Source organism: Podarcis vaucheri (assembly GCF_965113315.1).
Source record: "Podarcis vaucheri genome assembly, chromosome: 12".
In the NCBI taxonomy this organism is placed as follows: Eukaryota; Metazoa; Chordata; class Lepidosauria; order Squamata; family Lacertidae; genus Podarcis; species Podarcis vaucheri.
In genome coordinates this window covers 49,710,611-49,722,940 of record NC_138750.1, presented here as the reverse complement: position 1 = coordinate 49,722,940, position 12,330 = coordinate 49,710,611, and the positions used below count along the sequence as shown (strand labels likewise).

At 44.5% G+C, this 12,330-nt stretch overlaps 1 protein-coding gene across 6 annotated transcripts in view; it reads right to left on the bottom strand.

Annotated features, from left to right (window-relative positions):
* Positions 1–12,330, bottom strand: part of ADARB2 (adenosine deaminase RNA specific B2 (inactive)) — a 367,260-nt gene that overhangs the window by 48,052 nt on the left and 306,878 nt on the right. For all 6 annotated transcript variants that reach the window (XM_082192280.1, XM_082192283.1, XM_082192281.1 and 3 more), the window contains one exon: positions 4–172. In XM_082192280.1, the coding sequence (XP_082048406.1) occupies positions 4–172 (169 nt within the window). The remainder of the gene's footprint in view (positions 1–3; positions 173–12,330) is intronic.

Here is a 12,330-nt window from a genome sequence, read left to right as displayed (position 1 = left end):
TACCTCAGGTGAAGCTCCAGCTGCGAGTAAAGGAAGTGAAGGAAGGCCCTCCGTGCCACAATCTCTGCGTGGCAGTCATTGACCACGAGCCCTTGGTCGTTAAGGTATTCTCCATTTATGCACTTGGTACCCGATGTCAGCACAATAACCTGAGCCTGCCGGACATCCAAACCTGCAGGGAGGCAAAATAATTAAATAACAAAAAACCGCCACACACACACAAAACCCCGCACTGCGTCACACCACACCGGCGGTCTTTTTTAGAATCGCCTGGCAGCGTTAACACTCGTAATTGCTCGAGTACTTAAAGACCACGCTTTCATGTGGCAGTGGAGACAGCTCTAATAGGGTGATTACACGGCTCCTGGAATATGCAGCCATCTCGCATCACGACACTGCTGGAATAATGTGGGATCCCATTTCAGTCCGGACTGCTAATTCCTAGATAAAAGCCAGCCAGGAAGTTTACTTGTTGAAATCAATAACTACATCGCAAGAGGTGTACATCCCTGTAAGGAGGTAATAAAAGAATCTCTTGCAGTACTGATAAATAGTAGCCTGCTGGGTTTAGGGTGGCTTTTGTTTTTTATAATGGCAACATACATCCCTTGTAATGTGAGCTTTCATTTCTGTGCCACTGGAAGCACTAAATAAAAAGTAAGGGAGTTTTAGAGCTGCTCTTCTTTAGAAGTTGTACAGAAAACACAGGCCTTCCTTTTCGGCCAGGTCTCTGTTTTGTCTTCCACCGGCTGCTATTGAAGTGTTAGTTGTTTGCCCAGATAGAGGTGCATACAGAATAAAATCTGCAGCTGGATCTCCCCCTGTTCTCAAGCTCTACCCTTCTACACTCAGTTTACTTGCCCTTTAATAAGCTCCATTGTTTGTTTGGTTATTTTAAATAACTTCAATTCCTGGCCTTTGTCCTAAGACCTTAGGCAGGTTACATCTGAACCTCCAAGTGTCCCTGTTTTCCAAGGACAGTTCTGGATTTACAGAAGCCGTCCCATTTTCTGATTTGATCCCAGAATGCCCTGCTTTTCCATAGGCAATCCCTATTTTCATCGGAGAAAAGTTGGAGGGTATGGTAGGACATCCCTATTTTCATCTGAGAATTATTGGGGGGTATGGAGTTATGAGTAAGGGATGTGGGTGGCACTGTGGGTTAAACCACAGAGCCTAGGACTTGCTGATCAGAAGGTCGGCGGTTCAAATCCCCGCGACGGGGTGACCTCCCGTTGCTCGGTCCCAGCTCCTGCTAACAAAAGCACCTCAAAGTGCAAGTAGATAAATAGGTACTGCTCCGGCGGGAAGGTAAATGGCGTTTCCATGTGCTGCTCTGGTTCGCCAGAAGCGGCTTAGTCATGCTGGCCACATGACTCGGAAGTTGTACGCTGGCTCCCTCGGCCAATAAAGCGAGATGAGCGCCGCAACCCCAGAGTCAGTCACGACTGGACCTAATAGTCAGGGGTCCCCTTTACCTTTACCCTTATGGAGTTATGAGGCCTACAAACCAAGGAGATAAGCAACTATTCAACCTTTAGAAGACATCTGAAGGCAGACCTGTACAGTAATACCTTCGTGAACGTCTGCCTTGTTCTGGCCACAAAATGAGGTACGACTGTATAAGGAAGGTTTTTTAAATGTTTAATGTTTTATTATGTTTTTTATGTGTGATGGAATCCACCTTGAGTGTTTGAAGCAACGCAGTCAGATTGGCGGGGTGTAAATAATAAAAGTATTATAAATATTATTATGGAACAGGACATCCCTATTTTCATCGGATAAATGTTGGAGGGTATGTTACAACAGTAAATATATGAGTGATCTGGAGAAAGGGAAAGGACCAGTGGAGCAAATTTATTCTGTCCTCTACTGAGTCTTGGCAACCCAGATGGTTATTGGCTCATTATATATAACGTGGGGCCTGACGCCACCTTTCATATCTGCACTGAAACCACGGGCCATTAGACCACGAACCACAGCATTAATGAGTGACGGCAGTGATTAACAACAGCTCACCGTCAGCATACTTTTGAAGGAATCGTGCATAACGGAAAATGCTCGTAGCAATAGGACATAAATTCAGAAGCACATCTGCAAGGAAACTAGTGTTTCCATCTGTAGAGAGATAAAAGCATTCTTCCTCCTAGCGTAAAACATTATCCTTTCTTTTATTTATTTGGAAACTTAGCTACTTCTGATTCCTTAAGGCTCCAGGTAGGTTTCAACACTGCAGGGGTGGGGGGAGCGAGTTCAGCCGTCAGTTATAAATCAAGCTATGAGAAACATTAACCAAACAGCTAAATCATTCCAAGTAACAGACTGTAGTGGTGACTTCCAAAAACTAGCTCAGGCCAAGATGATCTTAAAAGAGGATCAGGCTGTAGCATTCTCCGAATAAAAGGAATTCCACGGTTGCAGGGCAGGCACTAAGAACGTCACACTTTATGTGTCTGTCCCAATATGAAGCATATTGCCATATTTATTCATTAGATTTATGTCTTGCTTTTTCAGATGGTTTGCAGCATTTTACAGTTTTTCTTTTACCCTCCCGTGTTCCTCATCATGGGGCTCATGCCTCCAAGCCCTCACCAACTCTTATAACTCGATCCCTCCGCTACCATTTTTATTGATCCGTAGAATTGTAGTGTTGGAAGGGACTTTGAGAGTCATCCAGTCCGACCCGCTGCAATGCAGGGATCTCAAATAAGCATCCATGGCAGATGACCATCCAACCTTTGCTTAATAACCTCCAAGGAAGGAGAGTCCACCACTTTCCAAGAGAGTCTGTTCCACTGAACAGTTCTTACTGCCAATTTAGTCAGAATCTCCATTCTTGTAACTTGAATCCACTGGTTCTAGTCCAACCCTCCAGAGCAGGAGGAAACAAGCTTGCTCTCTCTTCCATGTGACTGCCCTTGAGATATTTGAAGAAGGAGAAGAGGAGTTTGGACTTGATATCCCGCCTCTCACTCTCCTTAAGGAGTCTCAAAGAAGCTAACAATCTCCTTTTCCCTTCCTCCCCCCACAATGAACACTCTGTGAGGTGAGTGAGGCTGAGAGGCTTCAGAGAAGTGTGACTGGCCCAAGGTCAACCAGCAGCTGCATGTGGAAGAGCGGGGAAGCGAACCCGGTTCACCAGATTACGAGTATCTCCTCTCCATCTCCTCTTGCCCAACTCCCTCAACCACTCCTCATAAGGCTTGGTTTCCAGACCCTTGATCATTTTGGTCACCCTCCTCTGCATACTTTTTGTAATCCATTAGATAAAATCCATTATCCTCATAATCAGAATCTGAAACCAGGGTTTCAGGTAGATTTGTAGGCTCTGGGTGTGAAGGAATCTGGGCAATGTTAACCACGTAAGAGGAGTTTATTTTTGGTAGTGCATCACTCATATATGATTGCTTCTGTATCTACGTGTGGTAGAGGTCTGTGGCTACTCTCAATCCCAGGTCCCTGATAGAATCATCTGCTTGCTACATGTGCACATGGCAGTTATTGGTATACACTTAAAATGTTTCACATGGAAAGACACATGATCCAAGACGCATGATCCAACATGATCCAAACTGTTGATTTGTAAATAGCAGAAACATTCAGAGTTGATTTTTAGTGTAATAACAATTGTTTTTTTTGCTTTTTCCCCTGGCCGACCAAATGAAGAATGCTACAGTCACTCTAAGTAATTAAATAACCATTAAAAAGAATTAATCATAACACACATGCACACACACTTGCAGTTTACTGTTTTTATCCTGCTTTAACCCAATTTTTGCAAAGCCTTATTATAAGACTCACTGACCCTAGAATCACACAATTTAAAATAAATCGGGAGAACTGAACTTCATCCTTTGTTATAACCTTGACACCTGATACATCTGTCTGACAAAGTCTTCTGAATATATTTCTTTCCCCTTCAAATCACTGCATGAAATAAAGCCTTACACCTTCTGGGGATGATGGGGGGAGTGGGGAAAGACTGGATGAAATTAGATATAAAGGGTGAACAATTTATAAATGGAGGGTTTTAATATTGGGCTAAACCCTTATAATAGTTTTCAATTTGAAAAGGAAATGAAGCAAGGTAATAGGGGAGAATAAGGAGGAAGAGTTGCTTTGTCAGCCATGTGCTGGTGAAGGTGTAATTTAAAGTGGGGAGAAGGGACATAAAAACCCAGTTTGCATGTAATGCTAAGCCAAACCATGACATATCACTGACGGTGGAGTGCCAGGTGCAAATTAATGTCTGGGAGTGAGCAAAATACAGTTGAGGAACAGAGTTCCTCTAGCTCAGGGGTCAGCAACCTTTTTCAGCAGGGGGCCGGTCCACTGCCCCTCAGACCTTGTGGGGAGGCTGGACTATATTTTGGAAAAAAAAAAATATGAACGAATTCCTATGCCCCACAAATAACCCAGAGATGCATTTTAAATAAAAGGACACATTCTACTCATGTAAAAACACGCTGATTCCTGGGCCGTCTGTGGGCCGGATTGAGAAGGCGATTGGGCCGGATCCGGCCCCCGGGCCTCAGTTTGCCTACCCACGCTCTAGCTCATGCTCAGTCCATAAATTTGTTTTCAGTACCAGAAGTGAGTTTCCGGTCTCATGAAAATCCCCTCCTGGTTTCCCCCTCAAGATTTCTTCATCTCAGCCACTTAATTTAGAAGGTGAAGATTTAGAAGGAGGCTGTTTTGTTGTGGTCATGGTGGTTAAATGACTGGGAGCCAGAAATCTTGGTGATCTACTCAGTACTTTCGCGGGGGGGGGGGCTTACGCAGGGGTAGGCATACCTCTAAACATTTTGTGAATCTAAGTTTGGCCTCATTGAGGGGCAGTATTTCAAGATGAGTAGGAAAATGATAGTACCTCTAAACATTTGTTTTTAGAAAAAAAGCACTGGATCTACGGCAAATCACCCAGAGATCTATCAGTAGATCCCAATCTACCTTCTTCCCACTCTGGGGTCAAGTTAAATTGCGGGGGGGGGGGGGCGGCGGCGGAGAAGTAAGAGGGGACCTTCCAGAAGATAAATAAACTAAAAGAGGCAAGGTCTTACCGAGATCATTTAGATTCCTGATAACTTAGATATACAACTGGAAGCAAAACCCCACCATCTAAGACACCAGCGTCTTTGCCAGCACTGCTATCTGGGATTTTAAAACTCAGGAGTAGCTCACCTGTGGCTCTCTATATGTTGTTGGACTACAACTCCCACCATCCCATTGGTCATGCTGGCTGGCTAGGGCTGATGGGAGCTAAACATATGGGGGACCACAGATAACTGGAATACTGATAGTAGGATGCATAAAAAGTATGTTCTTGATAACGGTCAGTTATGGACTTTCCCCTTATTGTTTTGGGGGGCAGTTATGGTCTCAAATATGTGGAGTGGCTAATCAGGCTGGACTCTAAGCCCCAGCTTTCAAGGAACCATTTCCCATACGATGACAACTGGTTGTTAAAGCAATCCTAAGATCTGCTGAAGCTGAAAATCACTTTGAGGGTTAAGTTCCTTTTTCTTTAGGCATTTGGCCTCAACTGAACCCTTCCTTAAAACCCTAATCGGTCTCTAATACGCTAGCGAATAGTTTTGTAAATTGCAAATGTTTTCCGTTACTTGTAACACAGCTTTGCAAATAGACTCTTATCAGCAATGCAAATGATTCCAGCCTTGTAAATAACCCATTATCAGCAATGCAAATGTTATCAGTCCCATGTAACCTAATTTGCTCTCTCTCTCTGAAAGATGAAATTTTGCTACCTGCTTGTTCTGCCTGATTGAGAGATCCATGAAACAAGGAAGCTCATGTGCCCCGGGAAAAATATATAAATAAATGTATGTATGCAACGAACTACAGTACACCTTCATTAAACCAAATATTTTTGTTGGACCTTTCTGCTAGGGTGGGTAAGAGAACTCCTAGTTTCTTCTCTGGAAGGGATGAGGCATTGGGACAAATTGACAGAAATCTGAAATGGCAGAATTAAGTTAGCCACCCAATCCTATTTGTGTCTCCATGTGACAGCCCTTTAGATATTTGAAGATGGCTACCATATGAAGATGGCTAGCATGGGGACTGACGTGAGCTGTAGTTACCAAAACATCTGCAGGGCATCAGGTTTCGGAAGACAGATCTGTTTCCCTTCATTTCCCCCTTCCTCTAATGGTGATGACTGACGTGAACAAGTTGTTCGGTAAAAAGAGAGAGCTGGAAATAATGATAGATTAAAGTCATCCTTGTGAATTATTCATGAGGTACAATTTCATGTAATTTTCAGTGCTGGTTCATATCTAGCTGGTAGGCAATAATTTGCTATTCTTTTTTGTTTGTTTTCCATTTAACAAATCAATCAAACGTGTGTGTGTGTGTTTTCTAATCATGCTGAACTTCCAGCCCCACTCTTGATTATTTTATTCATTTTATTGTTTCTGGAATAGAGCTCAACTGAACTTTTCTCAAAGCCAATGTAGTCTCATTCCAGGCTATATCTGTGCCGTTCTTTCCCATAGTGACTTTATGGTGTTCATTAGACCACCCTCTGCCAAGGATATTGAAAAAAGAGAAAGGGATGTTCTATTGGGGTATGCAGGAGAAAACGGACCTCTCCCAGTTCATGCTATTGAATCCAGTTGGCAAACATCACTTTCTACATCAGCATGCTTAGAATGGCAGCCTAAGGCCCCACCGCCCCAACCACTATGAAACCCGTCCATAATGCCATTACCCTTTGGTAAAGATAAAGGGACCCCTGACCATTAGGTCCAGTCGTGGCCAACTCTGGGGTTGCGGTGCTCATCTCGCTTTAGTGGCCGAGGGAGCAGGCGTACAGCTTCCGGATCATGTGGCCAGCATGACTAAGCCGCTTCTGGCAAACCAGAGCAGCACATGGAAACGCTGTTTACCTTCCCGCCGGAGCAGTACCTATTTATCTACTTGCACTTTGATGTGCTTTCGAACTGCTAGGTTGGCAGGGGCAGGGACCGAGCAACGGGAGCTCACCCTGTCACAGGGATTCGAACCGCCAACCTTCTGATCGGCAAGTCCTAGGCTCTGTGGTTTAACCCACAGTGCCACCCATGTCCATTATGCTTATTTCCGTGGCACTCTCTTTGAAGTGAACCCAAACCATCACATCCCACTTCTGTCGGCATTTTACATTGCCACCAACTCATCTGCCCAGAACTCCAGGAACCTGTCTTTTAAAATTGCAGTTGCCACCCTGTTGTTGTTGTTGTTGTTTAGTCGTTTAGTCGTGTCCGACTCTTCGTGACCCCATGGACCAGAGCACGCCAGGCACTTCTGTCCTCCACTGCCTCCCGCAGTTTGATCAAACTCATGCTAGTAGCTTCAAGAGCACCATCCAACCATCTCATTCTCTGTCGTCCCCTTCTCCTTGTGCCCTCCATCTTTCCCAACATCAGGGTCTTTTCCAGGGAGTCCTCTCTTCTCATGAGGTGGCCAAAGTATTGGAGCCTCAGCTTCAATCTAGGTTGCCACCCTAGATTCCACTAAATCAACATCCATCTTAAGAAAGTCACTATTTTGCATTAGGTGACATTCCACCAGGCATTCCAAGCTTTCTTTCGTGATGGGCTTTTCCATAGCAACCGCATATCCTCTGCTGAGGATATGAAAAAAGAGAGAAAGGCCTTCTGCTTTGGGTGGTGTGTGCAGAAAAAAACTTGCAGATGGAAGATCTCTGTGAAGTTTGATAGCCAGCCCTCCCTCTTCTCCCTCCAGCTGCATCCTGGGGAGGAGTTGAGCAGGTGACAGGAAGAGGTAGGCACCGGCAGCTCAGCTGCTTCTTGTAGTATGCCAGTGCTGGTTATGGCTTGTGCCATCCATGCAGGGTAGCGGCAAGGGCAGGAAGTGTGAGTGGAGAGTGGAATTGCCAGGGTGGCATGGAGGCAGCAGTGTGGGGGAATTGAAAAGGATGTTCAAAATATCTTTTGTAAAAAAAAACCCCCAGAAGCTTTTCCTTTGGGAATTATAGGGACAGAACTACCTAAAAATTTATTCATGTATGCTACTACAGCAGCAAGAATCCTACTTGCCCCAAAGTGGAAAGAAGTAGAAGTCCCAGCAAAGGAAGAATGGATACAAAAACTTCTGGAATATGCAGAAATGGCAAAACTTACTGGAAGAATAAGAAACCTAGATAACAAACTTTTATAAAAGAATGGAAATGGTTTGTTGAATATTTACAGATAAATTGCAAACAGATAAAAGCTTTGGCAAGATTATTGGAATAACCTGCAGTTTCATAAGAGTATATATTTCAAGTAGATAATTAAATGGATTTGAATACGCAGAAGATATTAAAAAATAAGGGACTGCAGAAAGGGGGAAGGAAGTCAAACTTTGAAATATTAAATTGATTATAGAACAAATGAAATGTATAAACTTGAAAAGTACAAATAAAAACAACAACAAAAAAGCAATGTGGGGATTCCCTGAGGGGCTTCTTGCCCTGGAAGCAGAGCCTAAGACAAGGCCTGATCCTGAGGCCTAGAGATCCTACTGAACCTCACAGAGAGTGGGCTCATAGGGAGAAAATGACTCTCTCTCTCAGGCAAATTTGCTCTTATGTTGGATCAGCTCTCTTCACGTCAGTGGGGAGTTCAAAAATAGCAGTGCACCACATTTTACATCCCTGTTCACGCAAGAATAGCCACCTTATGTCATCCCTAATTAGAATTCTCTTGCTCAGGATCGCCACGAATCCGATGTTGACAGAACAGGGAATAAATCAGAGTGGCAACAGAACTGATTAAATGTTTGCAAGCAGAGAATGGCTCCACGGGAGAGATTAAAATAATCAAATATGTATAACTGCACTAATTGATGCACTAAGGTAAGAGGAAAATGGCCTGGAAGCTCGCAAAAGGTGTAAACCCAGAGAAGGTTTTGCGTGAAGCGGGGAAAGAAAGCAACTGTTGTATTATAACGAAGATGGCTTCAGCACAATCAAAGGCAAGAAAATCAAGGAGGAGAGGGGATTATTATCAACAACAAAGGCTACTTAGAGTGGAGGAGGGCTCCCCAAGGAGGAGCCAAAAGACCCGCTGCTAAGTGGTACATTTAAATCTCAAATTGGGAAAGAAAGGCACTCAAGGGTGTAGTACGGGGAGCAATCCAGCACTTGCGGAGGCATGGATGTGATGACTTAGCAGTCTTTCCCGCTTCTGGTTTCTATGGCCCATTTCATTTACTCCCCTGTCCCCTCTGTGAACAGAGAAGAAGGAAAACTGCTGGCCTGGCGGAGAGTACGCTGATTTAGCAGAATCATATGCACCTCTGCCCATGCTTCTGAGGTGTTGCATCTGCCTCCATCAGTGTGCTGCAGTGGGGCACAGGAAGCTGTGATTATAGTCTCCACCTGTGCCATACATTTAAAGCAGTATCATATACCACCCTCAACAGTTGTGTCTTCCTCCAGAGAATCTGGGAGCTGTAGTCTGTGAAGGCTGCTGAGAGTTGCTCAGAGAACTTTATCCCCCTTCCCTCAAAGAGGGACTGACTGTTGAAGCACTCTGGGAAATCATCCCTCTGTGAAGGGTCTCCTGATCATCTCTTCATTCATGGACATAGGTTAGGGTCAACATCAGGCCCCTAATGCTAACCAAGCCCCTGCCCCTGTTCCAACATGGCAGACCAAGCTGCACTAAGTGGATGGATTTCCCACCAAGCCTCTGAATAAGCTTAATTCTGGGGCACTGTGGGAAATTCAAAGGTTGGCTGACTGCTTGCAGCACTACTACCACAGCCAGAGGAGCCTCCCAGGGCCAGCTGGCAGAGGATGGGATCTACTAGAGGATCCTTTGCCCAGAGCCACCTGGAGCAAGCCCTGACCCCAGTTATCTGCATGCAGAGTGTTCCACACAGATCACTTGAAATTGGGCAGGCAGCAGCTCTGCTGAGCTTTTGGTGACTCCTGAAGTTGGCTTTATTCACCCACCCAGCCTTTTGTGGGTGACTGATGCCAAACCCTGGGAGGTTATTGTCACAAAGCTACTGTGGCTATTGGTGCATTATACTTATGTATTGCTGTTAAGTATTGAAGTTCTCATGCTGGCCACCAGGCGTATTGTGTAGATAGTTTTCATTCAGGTCCATATCAGTTAATTTAGGCGGGAAACCCTGGGTTGTTGTTGTTACAATGTTGACAGCCGGCTGCCTATAAAAGCAGGCCAGCTGAGCTGTTCAGTTCAGTTCAGTTCAGTTCCAGCTTACTTCCAGAACTACTTGGAGAAATCTCTGTGTCATCTGCTTTGTCAACCCACTGCTTAATAATTGCCACGTGCTTTCACTCATTTTGTTTTAATGCACTGCTTTATGAAGTTGTGTTTTAGTGATGTACACCACCTTGGGATTTGTATGAAGGATGGCGTAACAAAATGTTAAGCAAGCAAACAAACAAAAACACAGCACCTTTGACCCTCCAATTCAATAGTGGCATTGCACTGGATAGGTAGTCTACACATACGTTATGTTAGGGCAGGCAAATCACAGTATGGTAAACAAGGATGCAGAGAGGCACAATCTCAAGGCTTCATTGTGAGAGCTTCTACCTTCCTTCTATGGATCTTGAGGGTCTTCAGAGCCCCAGGGGCTTCTCTTGCCTTCAGGAAGCACCTGGTCAGCTCTTCAGTTGGCTTCAGTTGTCCCATCCTCAGAGCCCTTCTGAGATCTCTGTTTCTTTAAGCAGTTTTGCTCCCCATTAAGCCCTCTGTCATTGGACCTCATTTCCTCCTCCTCAGTTCCATTTGCAATGGCTTGGTCTCTCCTGCCCACATTTCAATGGACCCCAGAGTGGGCCCCCCTCCCTCGTGAGGAGAGGTGCAAAGACCTTCCCCCTGTAAGCAAGCGCAGTGGTGGCTGATGCTGTTGCCTTTTTTCTCATCGACAGAGAGGAAGTCCCACACCATTTTGTGGTCATACGCCCTCCTCTGCTCTTTAAAACATGGCAGCTAATTTGTGTTACTCCACATCTTCTACAGCAGCCATTTTTGTGTGTGTGACAGATGCCCATAGCACTTCCCCAAAATTTCAAATGCGCTCGTTGGCCCCCAAAAGTTGGCTCCCCCTGCTGCAAAGTGTGTCTGATGTAACGCAGCCCCCCAGAACTTGTTTGTGGAGGAGTTTTGTAAAGCACGCATGCTTGGCTTTGCTGTTTTGACAATGCTTCCGACGGCATATTGGCTCCTTAAATCGCTGGCCTATTGTATCAGTCTGCTAATACATTTTACCAGGCAGTAAACTAAGGGCCAGGAATCAATTGCCCATCAATATTCTTGATTACCTTTAGGTGCCCTGCCTTCCGAATCTTAAAATGACTGGAAGGATCCATGGAGACAGATTGCCAACTTTTTACTTTTCTCCTGCTACCTCACTTAGCAATCATTAAGATCCATTTCATGAGATATGGGCGATAATTTGCCATCTTTTATCACAGCGTGAAATTGCTGTTTAGAGCCCCTTTTGTCCACTTCATCTTTATTTCATATGTAAGATAACTGAAAAGGCCTCCCTGCTTGCTTTTAAGATCAAAGTGATTGTCAGCTTCAGGAAAAAAAAGAGAGAGAAGAGAAAGAGAAAATTGAACTCAAAAAATCAATGTATATTGCTCTTCTGTGAGTTTCCTCGCCTCCTTCTCTGAAGAGGACCAAACTTCTTAGATTATGTATTTTGAAGAGAAAAGCAGACAAAGATGTCTCTATCTATATTTAAACTGTCAAGATGTATCAAGTTCAAATGGGAAAAATAGTGTTTAAATACCAGCCTTCCTCTTATTCACTGTAAGTGCGCAGAGGGCTTCCCCCCACTCTCTTTGAAGAAGGACTTTGAAAATAATAGATTAGCCTTAGAATGTGTGGCAGGGGCTCTTTATTATGTCCAGTAATTGCAGGTGGAAAGGAAATGTGCCATTACAGATCCAAAACATTTAAAAAGCCCTAGGTTAGGTCTCTAGCAAGACACTCCCAAATCAAACGAATGCAAAACTTTATCTATCTATCTATCTTTCCTTTAGGTGCAGAACATTTCACAGTGGCCTCTTCTCTCTTGCACTTGGGACAAGGTGAAAGATTCCTCCCATCTCGGAGTTCCCTAGGATGTATAGATGTTGCAGCTGCTTTTTGTCCCACTTGCAAGAGCCATGCCTGCCGAGTCCTTTGGCATGCATGGAAAACTTGGGAGAAGGCTGGGTTCTTCTTTCCCGTTGGAGATAAGTCTTGGAAAAAAGTCAGAAGGTCTCAGGAGGCCTCCCACCTTCCATAATGCTAGGAGAGTTGTGCAGCTTCTGACTTTCTTCAAAGAGAAAGT